The sequence below is a fragment of the Polistes fuscatus genome, unplaced genomic scaffold, assembly GCF_010416935.1.
Source record: "Polistes fuscatus isolate 324 unplaced genomic scaffold, CU_Pfus_HIC Scaffold2, whole genome shotgun sequence".
Lineage (NCBI taxonomy): Eukaryota > Metazoa > Arthropoda > Insecta > Hymenoptera > Vespidae > Polistes > Polistes fuscatus.
Window position 1 is genome coordinate 5,880,857 of NW_025113096.1, and position 19,378 is coordinate 5,900,234.

At 26.9% G+C, this 19,378-nt stretch overlaps 5 protein-coding genes across 15 annotated transcripts; 2 read left to right on the forward strand and 3 right to left on the reverse strand.

The window, feature by feature from the left end:
- Positions 1 to 472: 472 nt before the first annotated feature.
- Positions 473 to 2,949, reverse strand: LOC122516845. Of its 5 annotated transcripts, none has more exons than XR_006303671.1 (3): positions 2,858 to 2,949; positions 1,946 to 2,368; positions 1,564 to 1,865 (listed from the first exon to the last, which is right to left on the reverse strand). XR_006303671.1 is itself a non-coding variant. In XM_043635036.1 (3 exons), the coding sequence occupies exons 2-3, from the start codon at positions 2,249 to 2,251 to the stop codon at positions 1,639 to 1,641; spliced, it is 546 nt and encodes a 181-aa protein (XP_043490971.1). In that variant the 5' UTR covers positions 2,252 to 2,368; positions 2,858 to 2,949; the 3' UTR covers positions 1,564 to 1,638. The 5 variants fall into 5 exon arrangements, 4 of the variants coding, with proteins under 4 accessions (XP_043490968.1, XP_043490970.1, XP_043490969.1 ...); XM_043635036.1 differs by having other exon boundaries at positions 1,564 to 1,760; positions 1,828 to 2,368; XM_043635033.1 differs by having other exon boundaries at positions 473 to 2,368.
- Positions 2,950 to 3,556: 607 nt separating this feature from the next.
- Positions 3,557 to 5,647, reverse strand: LOC122517170 (the record flags this gene model as incomplete). The annotated part of the gene is made up of 3 exons (XM_043635584.1): positions 3,557 to 3,773; positions 3,855 to 3,982; positions 5,499 to 5,647. Coding segments are annotated over 3 exons (435 nt in total), but the record flags the coding sequence as incomplete, so codon positions are not given.
- A 468-nt stretch (positions 5,648 to 6,115) lies between these two features.
- LOC122516823 (acidic mammalian chitinase-like) lies at positions 6,116 to 9,240 on the forward strand. Of its 6 annotated transcripts, XM_043634993.1 has the most exons (9): positions 6,117 to 6,365; positions 6,440 to 6,498; positions 6,865 to 6,872; positions 6,964 to 7,185; positions 7,315 to 7,599; positions 7,690 to 7,926; positions 8,068 to 8,491; positions 8,585 to 8,872; positions 8,966 to 9,240. In XM_043634993.1, the coding sequence occupies exons 4-8, from the start codon at positions 7,025 to 7,027 to the stop codon at positions 8,720 to 8,722; spliced, it is 1,245 nt and encodes a 414-aa protein (XP_043490928.1). In that variant the 5' UTR covers positions 6,117 to 6,365; positions 6,440 to 6,498; positions 6,865 to 6,872; positions 6,964 to 7,024; the 3' UTR covers positions 8,723 to 8,872; positions 8,966 to 9,240. The 6 variants fall into 6 exon arrangements, with proteins under 6 accessions (XP_043490924.1, XP_043490929.1, XP_043490928.1 ...); XM_043634989.1 differs by lacking the exon at positions 6,865 to 6,872 and having other exon boundaries at positions 6,116 to 6,365; positions 6,456 to 6,498; XM_043634990.1 differs by lacking the exon at positions 6,865 to 6,872.
- Positions 9,241 to 10,056: 816 nt separating this feature from the next.
- On the forward strand, positions 10,057 to 12,641 carry LOC122516827 (succinate--CoA ligase [GDP-forming] subunit beta, mitochondrial). The gene is made up of 6 exons (XM_043635005.1): positions 10,057 to 10,258; positions 10,388 to 10,487; positions 11,078 to 11,673; positions 11,769 to 11,903; positions 11,975 to 12,103; positions 12,422 to 12,641. The coding sequence occupies exons 1-6, from the start codon at positions 10,057 to 10,059 to the stop codon at positions 12,532 to 12,534; spliced, it is 1,275 nt and encodes a 424-aa protein (XP_043490940.1). The 3' UTR covers positions 12,535 to 12,641.
- Positions 12,642 to 13,814: 1,173 nt separating this feature from the next.
- LOC122516859 (dynein light chain 2, cytoplasmic) lies at positions 13,815 to 18,089 on the reverse strand. Of its 2 annotated transcripts, XR_006303672.1 has the most exons (4): positions 17,911 to 18,089; positions 17,051 to 17,168; positions 15,055 to 15,379; positions 13,815 to 14,868 (listed from the first exon to the last, which is right to left on the reverse strand). XR_006303672.1 is itself a non-coding variant. In XM_043635056.1 (3 exons), exons 2-3 carry the CDS (start codon positions 17,156 to 17,158, stop codon positions 15,218 to 15,220), a joined length of 270 nt encoding a protein of 89 aa, XP_043490991.1. In that variant the 5' UTR covers positions 17,159 to 17,168; positions 17,911 to 18,089; the 3' UTR covers positions 13,815 to 15,217. The 2 variants fall into 2 exon arrangements, 1 of the variants encoding a protein (XP_043490991.1); XM_043635056.1 differs by having other exon boundaries at positions 13,815 to 15,379.
- Positions 18,090 to 19,378: the final 1,289 nt, after the last annotated feature.

Here is a 19,378-nt window from a genome sequence, read left to right on the forward strand (position 1 = left end):
CGATCGGATACTCATTTGTTATTACATTCGTATCTTTTTTCTTTGTATTTTCACTTATGTTTATTTTGTTATCTCTTTTTTTAATATTTTTATGTAGTCTTTTTTATAAACAAACGAAATAATGATTTATAGAGTTAAATAATTATCTAAGATTACTTTGCAGTTCCTCTTAACTTTTCCAGATAGATATTAAATTAGAATTAGGAATAAGATGTGTATGTAATAGCAAAGTGATCCATCGATTTTTAGAAAATATTGTATAAAAAAGAACATATGCCTGTATCATTTAAATTACAGAGAATTTGTACATTTTCTTGTATATTATTATTTCTCCATTGTTATGTATGCAAAATGAAGTAAGATAAAAAAAACAAATAATAATAATAATAATAATAATAATAATAATAATAATAATAATAATAATAATAATAAAGTATGTGCTGCATTTACATTAATTACTATCACTGTAAAATTCGATGAAGTTATTTATTTTCAGAATATATGAGGACATTGACATACTTTATTGCACTGGGATTATGTCAAGAGAAATCGTTTTTTATGATTCTTAAACAAATTGATCGATTAAACATCGATCTTATACGTACTTAAATTAAATAAACAAGTTATATATAATATAGAATATATATTTTTCATTTATTCATATAAAGGAATACAGTAAATGTAAACTTTGAAATCGTTTGAAACTATGAACGCCATATTGAACATTTTTTTTTTAATATATTATTTAATAATTATTTTTAAATTAATTATGCACTCTACGTTTATAGATGCAAAATGTATCAATCAAAGTATTCTTTGCAGTTTGTTATTAAATATTAAAACGAAATTGATTTCAAAATGCAAAATAACTAAAAAAATAAAGGGTAAATACTTATTTCTATAAAATTTTGTCAAAAATGTTATTATAAATTTATTTAAATTACTTGTACAATATCCTCATGTCTTTCATCACTACTTAATTGATCCTTGCTAGTCATAAGAAGATGAGAAGATACTCATTTTTTTATTTTTTTCCAGAATAAAAATAAACTTATATGATTTTGATGACCCTTTTAATGAGGTAATTGTTCTTGACTTTTGAATTCTTCTAACAAATTATTCTCAATATTATTTTCTATAAATTTTAAATGATCAATAACTTGAGAAGAATTAATAATTGACGACTCAGTTTCAGCAGTGTTATCAATTTCAGATGATTCGAAATATTTTTTGTAATTTATTGCATCAGGGCAAAAAGGATGCAAGCTAGTTGATTTGAAATCGTTTTTTAAAATTTCTCTGACATCTAACGTCTTCAAAGATTTTTCAAAAAGCGGAGCAAAGTTCTCACGCTTCAATGATTCTCCATTATGCTCCATTCTTCATTCTCGAACCTCATGACTCCAGGCAGCTTTTAAAGGACGAAACATGGCAACATCCATTGGTTGAAGAATGTGTGAGTTGCATTAAGGTATAAAGCAATTAACTCTATTTTCTTTTGCTGGCAGAATTTTGTGAGTGGATACGACAGATGAGATGCATGGCCGTCCAAATACAAAATGATTGGAAATGTTATTTTACTTTTTAATAACCAAGAATGAAATACATTAGCTACATAATTAAAAAATCCTTCTGCCGTCATCCATCCACTATCAAAGCATCCAATCCCCCAATCTTTTGGAATACTGGTGATGATATTACGTGGAATTCTCTTATATGGAAATAGTACCATTGGTGGAAGCATTTTTCCGGCAGCATTTCTACAAATTAACGTTGTTAAACATTCTTTTTCATCGTTTCTGACGATATTGTAGACAGTCTTGTCACCTTTCGTCGCGAGAATTGAATTCCCTTTCGGGTTAAGCCTAAAAATTGATTCATCGAGGTTGAAGATTCGGGAAATACCAATATCTACAATATCCAGAGGTTCAAGATGATTTCTTACTTCTTGAAACCAGGCTCTGATCTTTTCTTCCGACACTGCGGCTCGGTTTTGAGCAATTCTCTCACTGATACCGTTATACCAGTGTCGACCAGACATATTATTTGACAATATTGTTTCTTTTTCCATAGTGTTCAATAACATGCAAACACTATTCAACAGTTGTGCCTTTTTTATAGGAAATCCATGCTTCTTCATATAAAAAATCCATTCAACAAGATATTTTTCGTTATCTTGTCCTAACACACATTCTGGTCCTGGTTTGTCAATACCTGGTGATAGTTGTCCGCAGCTTTTATATAGTAGCATAGTCTTTGGATATGAAACTTCATAGCAGCTGTTCGCACAGGAATACCTGCCTTCACTTCATTCATTGCCTGCTCCAACTGTTTCTCATCGTAATTCGTTTTTCTTTTCTCCGAACTCCTAAATAAAAGTAAAAAAAAATTAATTTTGTCATAAAAATTTTTTTATAAAAATATTATTCAACTAAAACAGTTATAATAATTTAAATACTAACGAAAGTGACATTATTGTAACAATTATTGTAACAACAATTGTATCACTAAAGAATGTGTTTTTAAGACATCTTAATATAACTTTTTATTGACAAAAATGAATGTTTAATGTCAACTTATCATTACATTATGAAAAATGACAAAAACTAAGCTAAAATAACTATAAATATTACTATGTTTACATTTTATGCCCATGTCACTAAACAGATAACCTCGTTTGTTGTAGGTTAGAACTTGAGGGTCAACAACTGCATCATATCTTTAGAATTGAGCCTAGTTATTGACCCTCATAGTTTAATAATTAAAATCATTCTAATGTATTTTATAAATATTTAAAAATAAATTTTAATTAAATATTAACCTGATGATATATTTTTAATTAAATTTTCATACTTACATGGTGAATACTGCTCAGATCAAAATTTCGTACCTCCTTACGTCAACGGTTTAGGCGACAACTTAAAAAAGGCTTCTACAGTCACTTTAGACTTAAAAGTGTTTTTTTATTTAGTTAATATTTTTTATACTTTTTCAATTGCCATTCATTAGATACAAAATAAATTACTTTAAATTAAGAAAAAATTTTTTTCTTACTTAAAATATAGTTTTTTTATTAATTTATAAAAAAGTTTAAAAGGTCAGAAACTGGACCCGGGTCCAATAACTGGGTCTTTTACCTTATTTTCAGATTGTTTTTACAGTAATACATTTCGAAAAATTCAGCTCTAATTTAAATTTTTTTGTTTTTTTAAAGAAACAATCAAAATTGTATCGATATTTAATATTGATCAAACGTATTCATTAAAATTTCCTTTATAAATATTTAAGATGATTCAATAAAATGCAAGATGTGCAAAAAGAAAGTTATTTCGACACAAGTAAAATCGATGTTAGAAAAGTCGCATAACGTAGCACGTGCATAAGTAATTAAAATAATTTTTTTCAATGAAAAATTTCCTGATTACTGGCACTTTAATTTCCTTTGCTCTGATACAATGAAACAATAAACGTCTTACAGGATTTATCAAAATTAAATATTTTTTTTATTCATCTTATTAGCAGTCGTACAAATGATAATTTTTTGGTTAAATGTCTGTTGTATATAAAATAGTAAAAAAACAATCTTACAGATACCATAATCGAATTATTCTAATTTTAACCAGAAGCATGTGGACGTTTTGAATAAAGTTTAATTATAGCATTCCATTCGACTGGATAATACTGTTGCATAAAATTTCGTAACTTTCCATAGTTTTGTCTTAATGACGGGATGCAATCCTTGCAGTTATTGACCACCATTTTTGGAATCATATCTAAAACAATGCCATTAACAATACGATATTAATTATGGTTTCTAACTTAAAACATCTTCTTTTTCAAAAAAACGCACATACTTTTCATGTTCAATCCTAATTTATCGCACGGTGCTCGGTCTAAAACACAATCAAGCTGTTTCTTCACAAAAGATCTATCCTTCAAACGATTTATATGTTGATTCATTGATTGATCTTGCTTTTCTTGTCTTTGGCAAAATGCAAATACAAGTATAATAATAAGAGTTAAAATAGCGACGGCTATTCTTACTCTCATAATTGTATCAAAAATTAACTATTATTTTCTATTCGATATTATTTTGTATTATTTAACAACTATTCTTATCTTCAACTTTATATCTTCAACTATAAATTAGCAAATATCCTAGTTCCTCGTACTTTCAGATCATTGTGTTTATTTATTTCCCCTTCTTCTTCTTTTTTTTCTTCTTCTGATTAAATTTTCAATGAGTTTAAAAATTTGAATTTTTCACTACGATAATTGTTTAATAGTTCTATTAATTAAATACAATTTTAATAACAACAAATGAAAGCTAACAATACATTATACAGGAATAACGTAAATTTTTATTGGATTTTTAAAAATATTTAAGGATTTATAACATTGAATAATTCCAATTATTTGATACTAACTTTTATTACCCTAACACTCGGCATAGTTATCGGATTATTATCGGAAGTTAACGATTGCCATCTTGAACTAAACAATGTTGTTACATATAAATTATATATATTTGTAAATTACATTTAGTTAAACATGAATTCTTCATAATATAAATAATTAAAATGTTTAAAACTACGTGTTAGAGTTCAAATCTTTTGGATTGCAAACAGCGTCAATAAGCATCTAGTGGAAGTCGCTTTTTTCCGTGCGAATTATATTGTAGGAACAACAAAATTGATCGAAGCGCACGCTCTGGCAGGAATGTGCAACATTTCGGATCTGTATTTATATATATCTTACATGCTGACATGTTACATCTTTACATATAAATAAAATTGAAGTGCTGTCTGTGATTTTGAAATAAAGGTTTTTTTTTTAACTCACATGGTTATTTGCACATTACTAAAACTTAAATACGTTTTTTCATCTGTTTGTTTGCACTATTCTTTGAAACGGCTGAACGGTTTACGATACCTTAATTTTTCAAAAAGTTATGACTTTTTTATTAAATTATTGTTTTTTTACCGAGTTATTCCATTTGTTTAAAAGAATATATATGCAAAAATAAATTTTTCGACAATTTTATGATTGATATATAAAGTTGAAGGTTTCGAACATTTGCATGAATTTTTAAAAAATGTTGTAAGTACATTAATAGGGTGAAAAAACGGCCGGACGTGAAAAACCCATGTTTATTGACGGAAGGTGCCAAAAAACGTTTACGGACGAAGGGTTATTATTACTGTTAACTGTCATATATAATGTTGATAAATAGTGTTTAAAATAAAATTGTTCGCTACTTAATATAATGAATTTAATAAATTATTCATCTCGATGAACTTGCACAATCACAGTATCATTTTTAAATAGTGAACAGACATTAAAGTCACGGTGAGACTGATGACTGATCGCAGTGTATCAAACTCCGAGAGAAAAAGAGACTTAATCTCGTCTTTATTATTATATTTATTTTTGTGACCAATGAATATTATAAACTGTATTTAAACAACTATAATCTAATAACCAAAACATTTGCTTACGTATATTGCTCTATCTTGCAATAAAATAACAAGACAAAAATAACCAAGTTGAATTTAATAAGATTGTACTGAAAACACCAACAATATTTACATTTCTGATACAGAATTAAAATAAAAACGATGATGTAGATGTACAAGGTATTGAACAGCAAAATTTTTTAAATTGCATGTAATTAATTCAATAATTAATATTTTTTATTTTTTATATTATTATTCTCATACTGCAAGTATTTGAAAAGTCCCAAAATGTTATGGAAACTAAGCGGCGCTGATGTCGTGTATATGTAGCGTGTTCAACAATATTCATAAATAATTAATTCACTAGGGAAATATATTATTAGAATATTTTATATTTTAAACGTATCAAAAAAGACTTACAAAAATATATATTTTAAACTTAACAAAATGTAATAAAGAGAAACGGAAGTAGTGACTAGTGTTCAGTCTTTTGTCGCTGCTAGTAAAACGCGTGTGTCTCGCTCGGTGGTTGGAACGGAAGAACGCGAGTAACAGTGATTATTCATGAACGTGGTGTTTTCTTAGTTCTTTAGTTCCGTCACTAGAGGCGTGACGGTAAGAGTGCCGGTGGCGCCAAGCTTTGGCGTGACGGCCACATATAATCCCTATGGGCGACCGTAGCGACATTTTTCTTTGTAGCGAACAGAGCGCTCTTGTCATATTTGGTTTTTGTCAAGAATTGATCAAGGATTAATTCTTATATTTACTATCAAAAAAGGACTGATTCTTATATTTAAAATATAATAAATATAAAATATATAATAAGAGAGAAAGAGAACATTTTGCGTACTAAAGAAGAACTAAAGATGTCTACCTATGTCATAAAAGATCTTGGTACAGAAATACGAGGTAAAATAACAATGACTTGAAAAGAATCAAGAATATGAAAACAATGTTTTAAACTGATTTTTAAATATCTATAGTATTTAATAATTACAGAATCTTATGAATCTCTACGACAACACAGACGCTATTATAATATGTAAGTTAAACGTATATTACATTAATTTTTAACGTCAAATATAAAAGTTTTATTCTTATATTTTGGGATAATTTTATGCAAATAGATCCATTTAATGAGCCATATTACATGTCACAATTGCAATCATTTTTATTTTAAATGATTATAAATTATTATCAACACACTGCAAACACGTTTATTAATATTTCAACGCGATTATTTTATTTAAATTCAATTTAAATTTAAGTTACATTTATAATCTTTGAATTCGATTGTATTAATATTAATTGCTGATATTTGTATTTGACACGTTACCTGCCACGTGTACCGTTTTCGGTACATACTGAGATTTATTTCTACATAAAATGATATTTTTCTCATTAATAGATAAAGAGGTAAACAATGATCGTTGATATCACTTTGATTTAGTCTATAATGATATTTGGAAGACTTTTCAAGTCGTGTATTGATATCTGTTTTCAATAGGACAAAACTGGAAATATTTGTTTTTACATCATTTATATTATCTACTTTATCTTTTGTGGGTATGGATATGTACTTGAGGATAGAAACAGATAGACAACAACTTATAAACTTCACTCGAATAAACTTACTGGAAAAATTACTGTCATGGTCAATGCATCAGAATAAGGACACAGATATAAATATAAGCATAGATTACAAACGGCAATCTAACAATTCCACAGAGTAAAGGCCTTGATTATTTTTTCTTCTTCTTTCTTTTATTTATATTTTTTCTTTTTTTTAATTTTGTTTTACCATTTTAATTAAGTATCATCATTATAGCAGTAAAATAATTTTGTTAATAAATTGCAGAAAATTTGTTGTATGCTATTACACAATACCTGAAAACTGGAGTACAATATGGGATCTTTCTCCCATGCAAATAGATCCATATATTTGTACCCATATTATAGCAGGATTTGCAAGTATCACAAATTGTAGTGTTGATATGGGTGCCGATGAGTGGGCTTATGCAGAAGTCGTAAATATCAAGAACAATAATCCAAACTTAAAAGTTATGATTAGTATAGGTGGTGGTGGTGATGAAACGAATTCTGGGTTTTCAGATATGATTAAGAACCATGCAAATCGAAAACAGTAATAACATTATAATTATTTACAAAATTTTTTAAAGTAACCAATTTCATTGATTTAAATTCAATATTTGTATTTTCTTATATATTTCAGATTTATAAGATCTGTTTTAAATGTAACAAAGAAATTGAACTTCGATGGATTAGATCTCGATTGGGAATTCCCAACGTGGTCGTCTGGAAAAGAAAAAGAGAAAATACATTTTGCACAGTTAATTCAAGAAATAAAAAAGGAATTCGATCGTAGTAGTAGAAAATTAATTTTATCTGTAGCAGTGGGAGCTCCACAAGCAATCATAGATCAGTGCTATATTATTCCTAATATGGCGGAGTAAGCATAATCATTATAGATAATAACAACAATATAAATGTTAGTAATAATATATTTGTAAAGAGACATATAATATTGTATAATGTTAACACGTAAAAGAATTGATTTCATATTGGTTTATTAAAATAATTATTTTTACAGGCACGTTGACTTTATAAATCTTATGTCGTACGATTATCATTTTTTTGAGAAGTATTTTCCTGTAACTGACTTGAATGCTCCATTGTTTCCGAATAATATGGAATTGGGATATTTATCCAAACTTAATGTAAACTTCTCTGCACATTATTGGGTAACTAAAAAAATGCCAAGAGATAAAATTGTCATCGGTATACCAATGTATGGTCATTCATATAAATTAGATAATCCTCTAAATCACAAGTTACTAGCACCAGCTATAGGATTTGGACAATTAGGTTCCAAAGGTTTTGTATCATATTCAACTATTTGTCAATTTCTGGATAGCGGAGCAATTAGCGTGTTTGAAAATACAAGCAAAGTACCATACGCTTACAAAGATTATGAATGGATATCATACGATGATAATCGTAGTATTTATTATAAGGTAAGCACATATATTATATTATTTAATAATGTCGATAACGAATAATTAATTATTGATATAGAAAGAAGTATATAATAATTTATTTTTTTTTAGACTAAGTGGATACTTGATAACAATTTTAAAGGTGCTATGGTATTTTCTCTTAACGTCGACGATTGGAAAAATGAATGTAATGCAAACGAAACTTTTTCATTGACACGTGCTATAACAAAAATGTTAAGAGGAAAGTAGAACATAAGAAATAAAAAAATTAATTCGTTTCTAGTTCTACTCATGATTTGTATTATGATGTGATATTTAACTAAAAAGAGTAAAAAATATGCGAAAAGAATCGATGTAATCGAGACCATATAAGGTTTTATTATTTTCTACAAATTAACGGTATTTATTTTGTAATATTATAAAAGTTATTTATAGATATATTATGATTTAAATATTGAATCAAAATCAAATAAAGAAATTTTCATGTTACAGCTTATGCGAGTAATTTGTAAGTACACTCTATGAGAATTGTCGAGAGATATAAGTAATAATATTATTTACATAATGAAATGACCGACACTACCTCAAAACTGAAGTACAATCAAAGTATATAAAATATTAATATATACAGCTAATTAATGTCAAAGAAGAAATATATATACAAATAAATGTAAATATTTAAGAATTATATAATATTGCTAAGAAGTATGGAATTTGATGTTAGCTGGTCAAGGTAGATATAAATAAACAATATTAAACTGACTAAATGCGATGAAGTACTAACACTTAATTAATTATTTATTTAATCCTTTTACTATGGCACACTTATAGCTAGATATTATTGCTATGGACAATAATAATTTAATTTACAATGGACAATAATAAATTAATTTACAATGAAATTTATTATAGTAACTAAATTTTATTTTTTATAATAGCAACAATATTTATATATTTATTTTTTTTTTAGAAATATAATGCTTTTCAATGTTTATAAAAGTATAATATAATGTATCTAGTATGAGCTTATATATACTTTCTATGGAGCGAAATGATTAAACTATTCCAGTTCTAATAAGACATTAAATATAAATGAAATTGTTAAAATATAATTAAAACAATTAGAGAAATTCTCGGAAAAAGAATATATATATATATATAAACAAGGAATATATTATATTATTTTATCAGAATAAATGCAGATAGTTTTCGCTTCACAAATTTGTCATGTTATTTATGTTGTTTATAAGTTAGAAAAAGTATATCACAATTTTTTACACGTTTCTACAAACTATATAAAATTATTTATTGAAATTTCTCTTTAATATATATTTAAATAGCTATTAGATAAAAAAAACATAGTTAACTTTAATATAAATCATAACCTAATTAATAAATTAATAACGCGTATCAACGTCATCCAATCATCGTCGATAAATCGTTATCCAGTCTTGTTGCCGAAAAATGTTTTTTTGTACAGTTCTTTTTCTCAATCTCATATGCATGAGTTTACGCTTTTCAATTGGAGCAGAAGTGATATTTTTATACCTATTTATCAAGTAAAAGTTTTGAGGTTAAGAAAAATGTTGCGAATACTTAGTTCAAAGGCTTTACAATATTCTCAAATTTTTACTAAAAATCGTTTATGCAAAGTGATACAATCGAGAAAACTTAATTTATTGGAATATCAAAGCAAAGAACTGTTAAGGGACTGTGGTGTTTCTGTACAAAATTTTACCATCATTGATGATTTAAATAAAGCTAATTCTGCTCTAGAAAATTTATGTTAGTACAATAATATATGTTATTATATATATTAATTATAGTCTAATAATAAATAATTATATAATAATTAATTAATGGTAACAATTTTGAGTTTAATGAACTCGGTATACTTTTTTCTTCATCTTTCAGATGCAGATGAGTATGTTATCAAAGCTCAAGTATTGGCAGGAGGACGTGGTAAAGGATGGTTCGACAATGGTTTTAAAGGTGGTGTACATCTTAGAAAGGAGTAAGTTTAAATAAATGTGTAAAGGTATTTTATATGGGAGTATTATCACTAACATAAAATAACACTGTGTTATCTTTACTAAATCCATTATGACGGCTATATAATTTAAATTATTTTTTGATATTTAATAATACAGAGAAATAATTCAACTTTAATAGTAATGAATAAAACTTTCATTTTTAAACATTAAGTAGCAAAGGGAGATCTAGTGTCATATATTAAATGCAACACAATGTATATTTAATAAAAAAAATAACAATAAACTTATTATTTACAAAGGATTAAAATAAAAATTTAAGTCTTGATTTATTGCTTGAAGATTAGTTAGAATTTTTCATGAATCTAGTTGCGAATTTGTTTTCCCTTTTTCATTTCTTTTTTATATTCAATATAATCTATAATAAATTATGATTCTTCTTCTTATTTTTACACTTTTGACAGAATGGTCATAGCTAAAATTATGATTACAAATATAATAATAATAATTGTATATTTTTTATAAATCAAATATTTAAAATAATTATTATATAAAACAATAGTTGCTTTTGTTTAATTTTTTTATATTATTTTGAAATATTTTTTTTCAATAGTCCCAAAGCAGTAGTAGATGTTGCAAAGAACATGTTAGGTCATCGACTGATAACTAAACAAACTTCAAAAGATGGCATTTTGGTACAAAAAGTAATGATAGCTGAATCAGTTGACATTGTTTCTGAAAAATATGTTTGCATTCTAATGGATCGACAACATAACGGACCAATATTGATTGCTTCTCCGGTGGGTGGTATGGATATTGAAACGGTTGCTAAAGAACAACCTGAATTGATAAAAACTGTGCCATTGGATATATATAATGGAATTAATGATACCATTGCTAAAGACATCAGTGATTTCTTAGGATTTAGTGATCCAGAGATACATAAAAAAGCAATTTACGAGCTTAAAAACTTATGGAAATTATTTGTTGACATTGATGCATTACAAGTTGAAATCAATCCATTGGTATTGACTAAAGATAAACAAGTTGTTGCGGTAGACGCAAAAATTTCATTTGACGATAATGCTCAATTTAGACAGCAGGACCTTTTTGCTTTAGAAGATACAAATGAGAAAGATCCAAGAGAAGTGGATGCATTACATTTTAATTTAAATTATATTGGAATGGATGGGAATATTGGATGTTTGGGTCGGTATTATATACAGTATTATATGCATGTTTTTATAGTATATATATATATCGATCAGGTATAACAGGATAATTTTTATTATTTTCATTTTCAGTTAATGGAGCTGGCTTAGCTATGGCAACAATGGATATTATCCAATTAAATGGAGGAACTCCTGCTAATTTTTTGGATGTAGGCGGAAATGTAAAAGAAAGTCAAGTTTATCAAGCGTTTCGTATTCTAAGCGAAGGTATGCTTTATAAGATTCTTACTGTTTTATATACTGTGTTAAGTATTTTAACGATATAATTCATTCTTTAGATCCAAAAGTAAAAGCTATTCTAGTTAATGTATTTGGTGGAATCGTTAATTGTAATACGATAGCAAATGGAATTATAGCTGCTGCACAAAATTTAGGTCTTAAGATACCTCTTGTCGTTAGATTAGAAGGTAATTATTCTTCAATAATAGAAACAAGAACATTTATTGCAAAAAATGACCAAATCAAAGAACCAATGATTGTTACAATTCAATGACTAATATATTTATGATAGAACGATGTCTTTTTTAAAATAAAAATGTTTGTCAAGCCAAGTTGATTAAAGAAATAAAAAATAAGTTGGTTTTGACTTGGTCATTGTTGCATTTTAAGTCTATGACATTGTTAATAATTTTAGTTGCAAGAATTATTTTGTTTACTTGTGCATACAAGTAGTTATATGTATATACGGTATATTTTGTTTCTTTAATTTTACATTCTTTTTGCAGGTACTAATGTAAATGAAGCAAAAAAGATTCTTAAGGACTCTGGTTTGCCAATAATTACTGCTAATGACTTAGATGAAGCAGCAAGAAAAGCTGTTATGTCTATAAAAACATAAGTATATATTACTATTTTCTTACAACACTACATAGCTATATAGCAAAGATTGGAAAATCTGATTGTGATCTGTAATGTGAGATTTTAATATAAAAGATTCATATAATATAACTTTTATCACATTTTCTTTCCTTTTCATAAATTCATTGTCTCGCTGCAAATAATTAAGTAAATATAATACTGATTTTTACACGAGGTTTTCTTTTAATAATAAATGATTCTTGTATATATTATATCGTTTCGAATATAACTCTATAGATATATTTGGATATTTTTTTGTTGTTTAAAATGTATATACGTGTTCAAAGGAAAAAAAAAATTTTGGTGTGTAGCATTTTGAATTATAAACTTTATTTTCGTTTTAGTAATAATGGATTATCATTTTTGATCCATTAATATATGCTCTATTATTATTTTTTTATGATATAGAATATATTAAGAAATGCATTTTCCATAATATTCCCATAAAATGCAATTTTCCATTTCTATCTATTAAAATTAATTAAATCCCTCCGTGTTATATAATTTATTGTTTATTACGGGACTAAAAGTAAAGTCTGTGATTATCTTTTCTTTTACGTTACTCTTTCTACTTTCAACATATTTATAAAAGAACACACTTTACTCAACATATATCTATCTATTGTTTATATACTTTATTTAACGTTTTAGAAATATTTATTTCCGACAAAAGTACCAGATAAGAGATAAAAGAGAGCTTGTTCTTCATTGTTATTATTGAATGTGACTTTATCTAGAATCGTTTGATTAAAAATAACATATTTTAATTAGCATCGATTGGTGTATTTTGTAAATATACCTAGTTTAAAATAGACAAAATATTTGTTTTATATGCTATCGAATTATAACATAAAATGTATGAACAACGGATACACTACCATAATAATACTTTGTAAATAATTTGTATATATTCGTAATCTTTAATATTAAGTTTCAGATGAAAAAAAAACCTATACGATTTAATGATTTAAAATACAAAAATCACATCATATGAATAATATTAAAATTTAGCAAAGAAAATCATCCCAAAATAATTCTCTACATCTTAGTTTAATGTATGATCTAAAATTTGAACAATGTAGCAACATTATAATAATAATAATAATAATAATAATAATAATAATAATAATAATAATAATAATAGTAATAATAATAATAGTAATAATAATAATAATAATAATAATAGTAATAATAATAATAATAATAATAATAATCAATACTGCATGAAAAATTGCTTGAAGATTGCACAGTGTATAAATAGTATGTATAGTTATTTATTTATCATGTATAAGTACCATAATACGAAGTATTAAATGTTACATACAAACTAAAATCGGCAGAATAAGAGATACGATTTCGAGCATTTTCTAGGAGTAAGTGGCATGAGATTAAAATTTTTGTTTTAGCGACGTTAGATGTAAAATATAAAATATTATGTGAAGGTAGGAAACGAACGATTCAAATATATCATTAATGTAGTGTTGCATATTCTCTAACATATTGGTAAAAGTTACCAAAATTTGATAACAAGTTGTTTTTTTAAATCTTCCTCTTCTTCTTGGTACAAATAATCTTGTATAATTAACTTAACCTAAACGAAATGTTACAATGAAAAAAACAAAGAAATAGTTTAATCATTTGATGCATTAACATTTTTTTTAGTAAGATAACTTTCATCAATTTTTCTCATATTCGCAGGAAATTACATTCCATTTTGACTTTCGTCCATTGTGTTGTATTATAATGGGGGACTAGAAATTATACATATGTTCCTTGCTTCGTCCAAAATAAGAAATAGTCTATTCTGTGTGTAAATATTTATACAGGATATTGAATGTTTAATTGGAACTTAAAGATAGGAATCCACTAGATTCACGCAAGACTATATAACACCACGCATACATAACCATATGTATTATGTATATCTAAATAATTAGATATATTTATATATATATTCTTTTTTCTTTCATACGTTCTACTTAAATGAATAGAAATCAATTCTTCCCATATAATTATTCTATTATGCTGTTAATTATAGTATTTAACGCAAATTAACAATTTTCGTTGAATACTTATATTTTTTTTTGTGTGCATCTTGGGAACAGGGTGATTTTCTAACTCACAAACGTATATTGAGACGTGATTACATGCAGAGCTGAAACTTTTTGTTGCTTACAAGTGGAAGCATGTCAGAAGCATAGTGACGTTCGCTCTTTCATATACGTCACAGTATAGTTGGTTTGTGTAGTGTGCGTGTAGGATAGTCGGCATGGTGTCTCCAAGTGAATTCCTAGCTTCGACTTCACGTACTTACCTAATATAAAACAAGAACACAACAAAGTTTTAGCATTTACTATACATTTCAAAATATTTAATAATACCCCAATAATTTTCAGATAGTTTCCTACCCTTTGATTTTCTCTACATACATTCTCAATCTATTTTTTCCCAAATATTTAGCTATTAACAATGTCAAATTGATAATGTTGATATTTCTTACTTTGTTCGTTAGGAGTATGCTTTACTATTTTTAAAGCAAATCTCGTATTCATCATAATGCAGTTGGTTTTTACAAATGGTACGGTAATTTCGTGTTCTGTATAGTATCATCAGTAAGGAAAAGGAGAAAAGAAGAAAGGAAAGATGTGAGAATAGAAATTAGCTTATCCACTCTTAAAGAGAAGGATGGCTACCTGACCCAGGTAGAAATATATAAAATGTCTTGTCTCATGCGTTACATAACTTCCAAAATTACGTCCTACGATGCAGTGCCACGTTGGATTATATTTTTTATCAAATTCTTTCTTGATAAATGCTGCTATATCCTGCAATCAAAAACAAAAATGAACTATTATTTGTATCTTATGAATTCTTATGCACAATATATATCTGTGAAATCTATTTTTCTGTCCAAAAATATAAAATAAATTCATTGTACATTTATATTATCAATTATTTTATAAAAAAAAAAATAATCTCTTACGCCTTTCATACTTACTGCAGAATGAATTCATTTTAAATAAATACATTTTTAAATTAGTAAAGACAAAATAATAGAGTGTGATCTATGTATTATATAAATAGTACTGAAATTGTATATATTTTAAATTAATTAAATGATATCATAACTGATAATATTGAATAATGTATAAATGAATAAAGAATAATGCCTATAACCTAAATAAAGTATGCATTCCTAATATCGTAAGTACTTTCCTTTATACTCTGACAAAAAATACCAAATAAATAAACCATTAAAAAAAGAAGATATTTTTAATACGGATTTTCATTCCCGTATTTCGGTTAAATGAAATACTAATTACTAATACTACACTCCCACTCCTACTTATTTATAAATTTCATGAAATGTACAATGAATAAGCATATGCATGTTTCTTGTTATTAGTTACATGTTTTGGTACTATAGTCAGTTGGGCTCCCGGATTTTTTATAGCGATTAAACCCTACCATCACATAGGAACTCTTTTTTGCCTTTAGATTTTCCCTTCTTTAAACACCCTATTATACTTTTATATATTCTATTATTTGTTCTCTTAATATTCCCCTCGAAACCCCTCCTTAAACCTTACATGATAACAGTTTTGGACATTTGCTATCTTTAAGTCTTCATTCTTGTCTCCTCTTCCCCCCCCCCCCTCCCCCCCCTTCCCCCCCCCTCCCCCCCCCCCCCCCCTCACCCCCCCCCCCCCCCCTCGTACCTATGTCACACCTGCCCTCCTCCCCCCTTTCTTCCCCCCCCTCCCTCCCCCCCCCCCCCCCCCCCCACCTCAGAAATAAGATTTTCAAATTGTTCAACAACTTTGCTTATGAATGTTAGACTTATATCATCCAGTTAAATGTCAGTTCTACTTTAACAATACACAAAATAAGATTCCCAGCCAATTAATTTCGATGTTATATTTCTTTAAAATATTAGCTAAGTGATAAACATTTGAAAAGTCCTGGAATATGATACATAGTTGCTCCGCACATTAAATCATAGCACAAGATGTTAATTTAGATTGATAAGAAAACTAGATATTCTTAACATATTAAATACTATGCTGGTCCTTACAGATCAACCTTAGTCTTTCCGTCCAAGCTGTGTTGGTCACCAATAGTTAATATTCTTATGTTTTTCTACAACTAACAGATCATTGTGGCCTAAACAGAAAGCTCAGCAAAAGCAACTTGGCATCTAAACTTTTCAGTGTTGAACACTCTTAGCCGAAGCAGTAAATATTTAATTATTATAGTTACTCTCACCAAAATAATACAAAAAGGTTTCTACAAGCATTATTTTGGTGTGACAAGAGATTCAAAACAATTATCAATTAAAAAACCAACATTGCATTCTTTACATTTATATCGACAAATATGCATATATGCACCCATAATCCACGCTGACAATTTTTATTAAACAAATACATGTTCATAGTGCTCAAAAGGTTAATGTGCTAATGGTAAATATTAGATGATATTTAATCGATAATTACCTTTTCTATGTTATACTTTTCCAGAGCTTGAGTCGCACAATCAACAGCATCTTGCTGCATCTCTTCAGACATATCTGCATTTTTGATAACAGCCTTTCTGTCTGACATTTTGTTTGTTCTATAAAATATAGGATTATTGAATCTATTGTCGCATACATATAGATATATATATATTTTTACATAATGTACGTAATAAATATTTGACAGAAACGTTCCAAACATTTATGTATCAAAAGTTACTTCAAAAATTCTATTAAAATAATAAAAAGTAATCTAATAAACTATTAATAAAAAAAATTAAAACTTTAAATAGCTTATTGGCTTAGAATATATCAAATATTAGAGATACTTTGAATAAATATACTCAAATTCAAACATGTAAATAAATGAAACAGTGTATAAAATTGATCTATTAAACACACTTGAGAATAGGAAAATGAGTAATTCTAACGACAGCGTGTATATCAATCGATGGCATAACAAGGGGGGATTTTGAAATAATTTCACGAAAAAAAAGAAAAGACGATGTTTTTAACTTGACTTAAATATTTAAAGTAAAATATGATATTCCAACTAAATTAGGAGAATGAAACGCGGGAGAGGATATTGTTTTGTCGATATGGCTTATAATAAGTATAACAGTTTATCCGCACGCGATTGAAATTTCGATCGAAATCACTTGAAATATATTAACTTAACTTAGTTTTATAATATTCTATTCTATAGATGTAAAATGTATTAATAAATTTTGTTGGATCGTAGAAAGAGAGAAAAGAACGAGAAGGGGGTCTTTTTGCTTGCTCGCTCTCGTTCACGGTTTTTAAAAAAGACGATACATTAGATAAAATAATAATAAATACCTTTTTTTATAAAAAACACACTTTCACAAAAAAACGCAGAGAAAGCGTTTAGAATTTTCTCTTTAAATCCTTCAATAATATATACGCGGAATTCTTTATTATGGAATAATTTACTTAAAAATTTTTGCGCACTTAAAGCCGACTACGAAAATTACTCGACCGAGTTTCACACTGAAATGTCCGCAGATATCCTACGATTCTTATTGGCTCACGATTAGGGTCTTCTATCAGGGTCTTCTATCGGTCCAGAATGCCTTGCTTCTAGTATGCCGCGAAAAAACAAATTCTCATTTTACTTTTATCTCTTTACACTGATACTTTTTTTTTTATTTCTATCGATAATTAAAATTACTGACGTATGCACTTTAAATGAAATATTTTTATTTTTAATAAACATATTGAATTTATTTTATACGACGATGGGTTGAAAAGTTTTGAGCATCAATATAAACAACATTTTTTTTTTTAATAAAAATGAATTTCGAATAATCCTTACGTATTTGTATTTGTACATGTTATATAGTTGTAACATGTTTATAGTACATATAATTGTATATTGTACATGTAATTGTCTCATGGTAAAGTAAGTTTGACTAAAAACAAAAATTGTTTTTATGTTCGGCTTAAAATTTTTCAACCAACCCATGTAATAATTAAATTTATCTTACATTATTATAAGTTTTTTATTGTCTCTTTACCTTTCATATTCAAAATTTCGATTAATTTATATCCCATGTTTTATTATTATTATTTTTTGTTTTTTAGTAATTAATTTAAGCGATTAAGTTAGTATTGTATAAAAGGTTTTTCATTTTTATCAAGTATCTTTTAATTAAATATATTTTAAATAATATTTACATTATATAATTATAAATAAAATCATTTACCGCGCCATCGTAAAATCGTAAATAATTTCGACCGAAAAATCAACTTAATGAATTGAAATTAATTTAAATCAAAATTGATCAAATCGAATGACATTTAAAAAAATTATATTTATGGTGTTTCGTAATATCGAAAATGTCGACGTGTTGTTTAAAGTTGTGCAACTTTGACGTTCGATTTAAATTAGCTTCGATTATCGATCTTACGAATGTCAGTTTTTGATTTGAATTATACTTATTCAAACCTAACGCCCTGTTACAATCCTAATTTAATATTATGTACGTGTATAAGTGTTTGATTAATCGTTAATTTATCTGAAAACAAAAAGTTTACCTCGTTGAAATGAATTATGTGACTATTGTTTATAATATAAAAAGCTGTACAAGGGTTCAACAAACAATCTGATAATGAAGATTGAAAGTGCTAGCAATATAAAGCTATGAGAATTATTATTCTCATCATGTTTTACACGATGATTTATATAAAAAGAAATTCCGCACAAGGAGTGAATGTTACAAGAAACAACAAAAGTCGAATTATCATCTGTAATCAGGATATTTCTGTGAAACCAGTTTCGAGATCA

Coding starts and splice junctions, on each gene's coding strand:
- LOC122516845 (XM_043635033.1), bottom strand. CDS start 2,251: ATGCTACTATATAAAAGCTGCGGACAACTATCACCAGGTATTGACAAA.
- LOC122516823 (XM_043634989.1), top strand. CDS start 6,323: ATGTCTACCTATGTCATAAAAGATCTTGGTACAGAAATACGAG. Junction 7,186..7,314: donor CAATCTAACAATTCCACAGA/GTAAAGGCCTTG, acceptor AATAAATTGCAG/AAAATTTGTTGTATGCTATT. Junction 7,927..8,067: donor ATTATTCCTAATATGGCGGA/GTAAGCATAATC, acceptor TTATTTTTACAG/GCACGTTGACTTTATAAATC.
- LOC122516827 (XM_043635005.1), top strand. CDS start 10,057: ATGTTGCGAATACTTAGTTCAAAGGCTTTACAATATTCTCAAATTTTT. Junction 10,259..10,387: donor TTCTGCTCTAGAAAATTTAT/GTTAGTACAATA, acceptor TTCATCTTTCAG/ATGCAGATGAGTATGTTATC. Junction 10,488..11,077: donor GGTGTACATCTTAGAAAGGA/GTAAGTTTAAAT, acceptor TTTTTTCAATAG/TCCCAAAGCAGTAGTAGATG.
- LOC122516859 (XM_043635056.1), bottom strand. CDS start 17,158: ATGTCAGACAGAAAGGCTGTTATCAAAAATGCAGATATGTCTGAAGAG. Junction 15,380..17,050: donor AAAAGTATAACATAGAAAAG/GTAATTATCGAT, acceptor TTTTGATTGCAG/GATATAGCAGCATTTATCAA.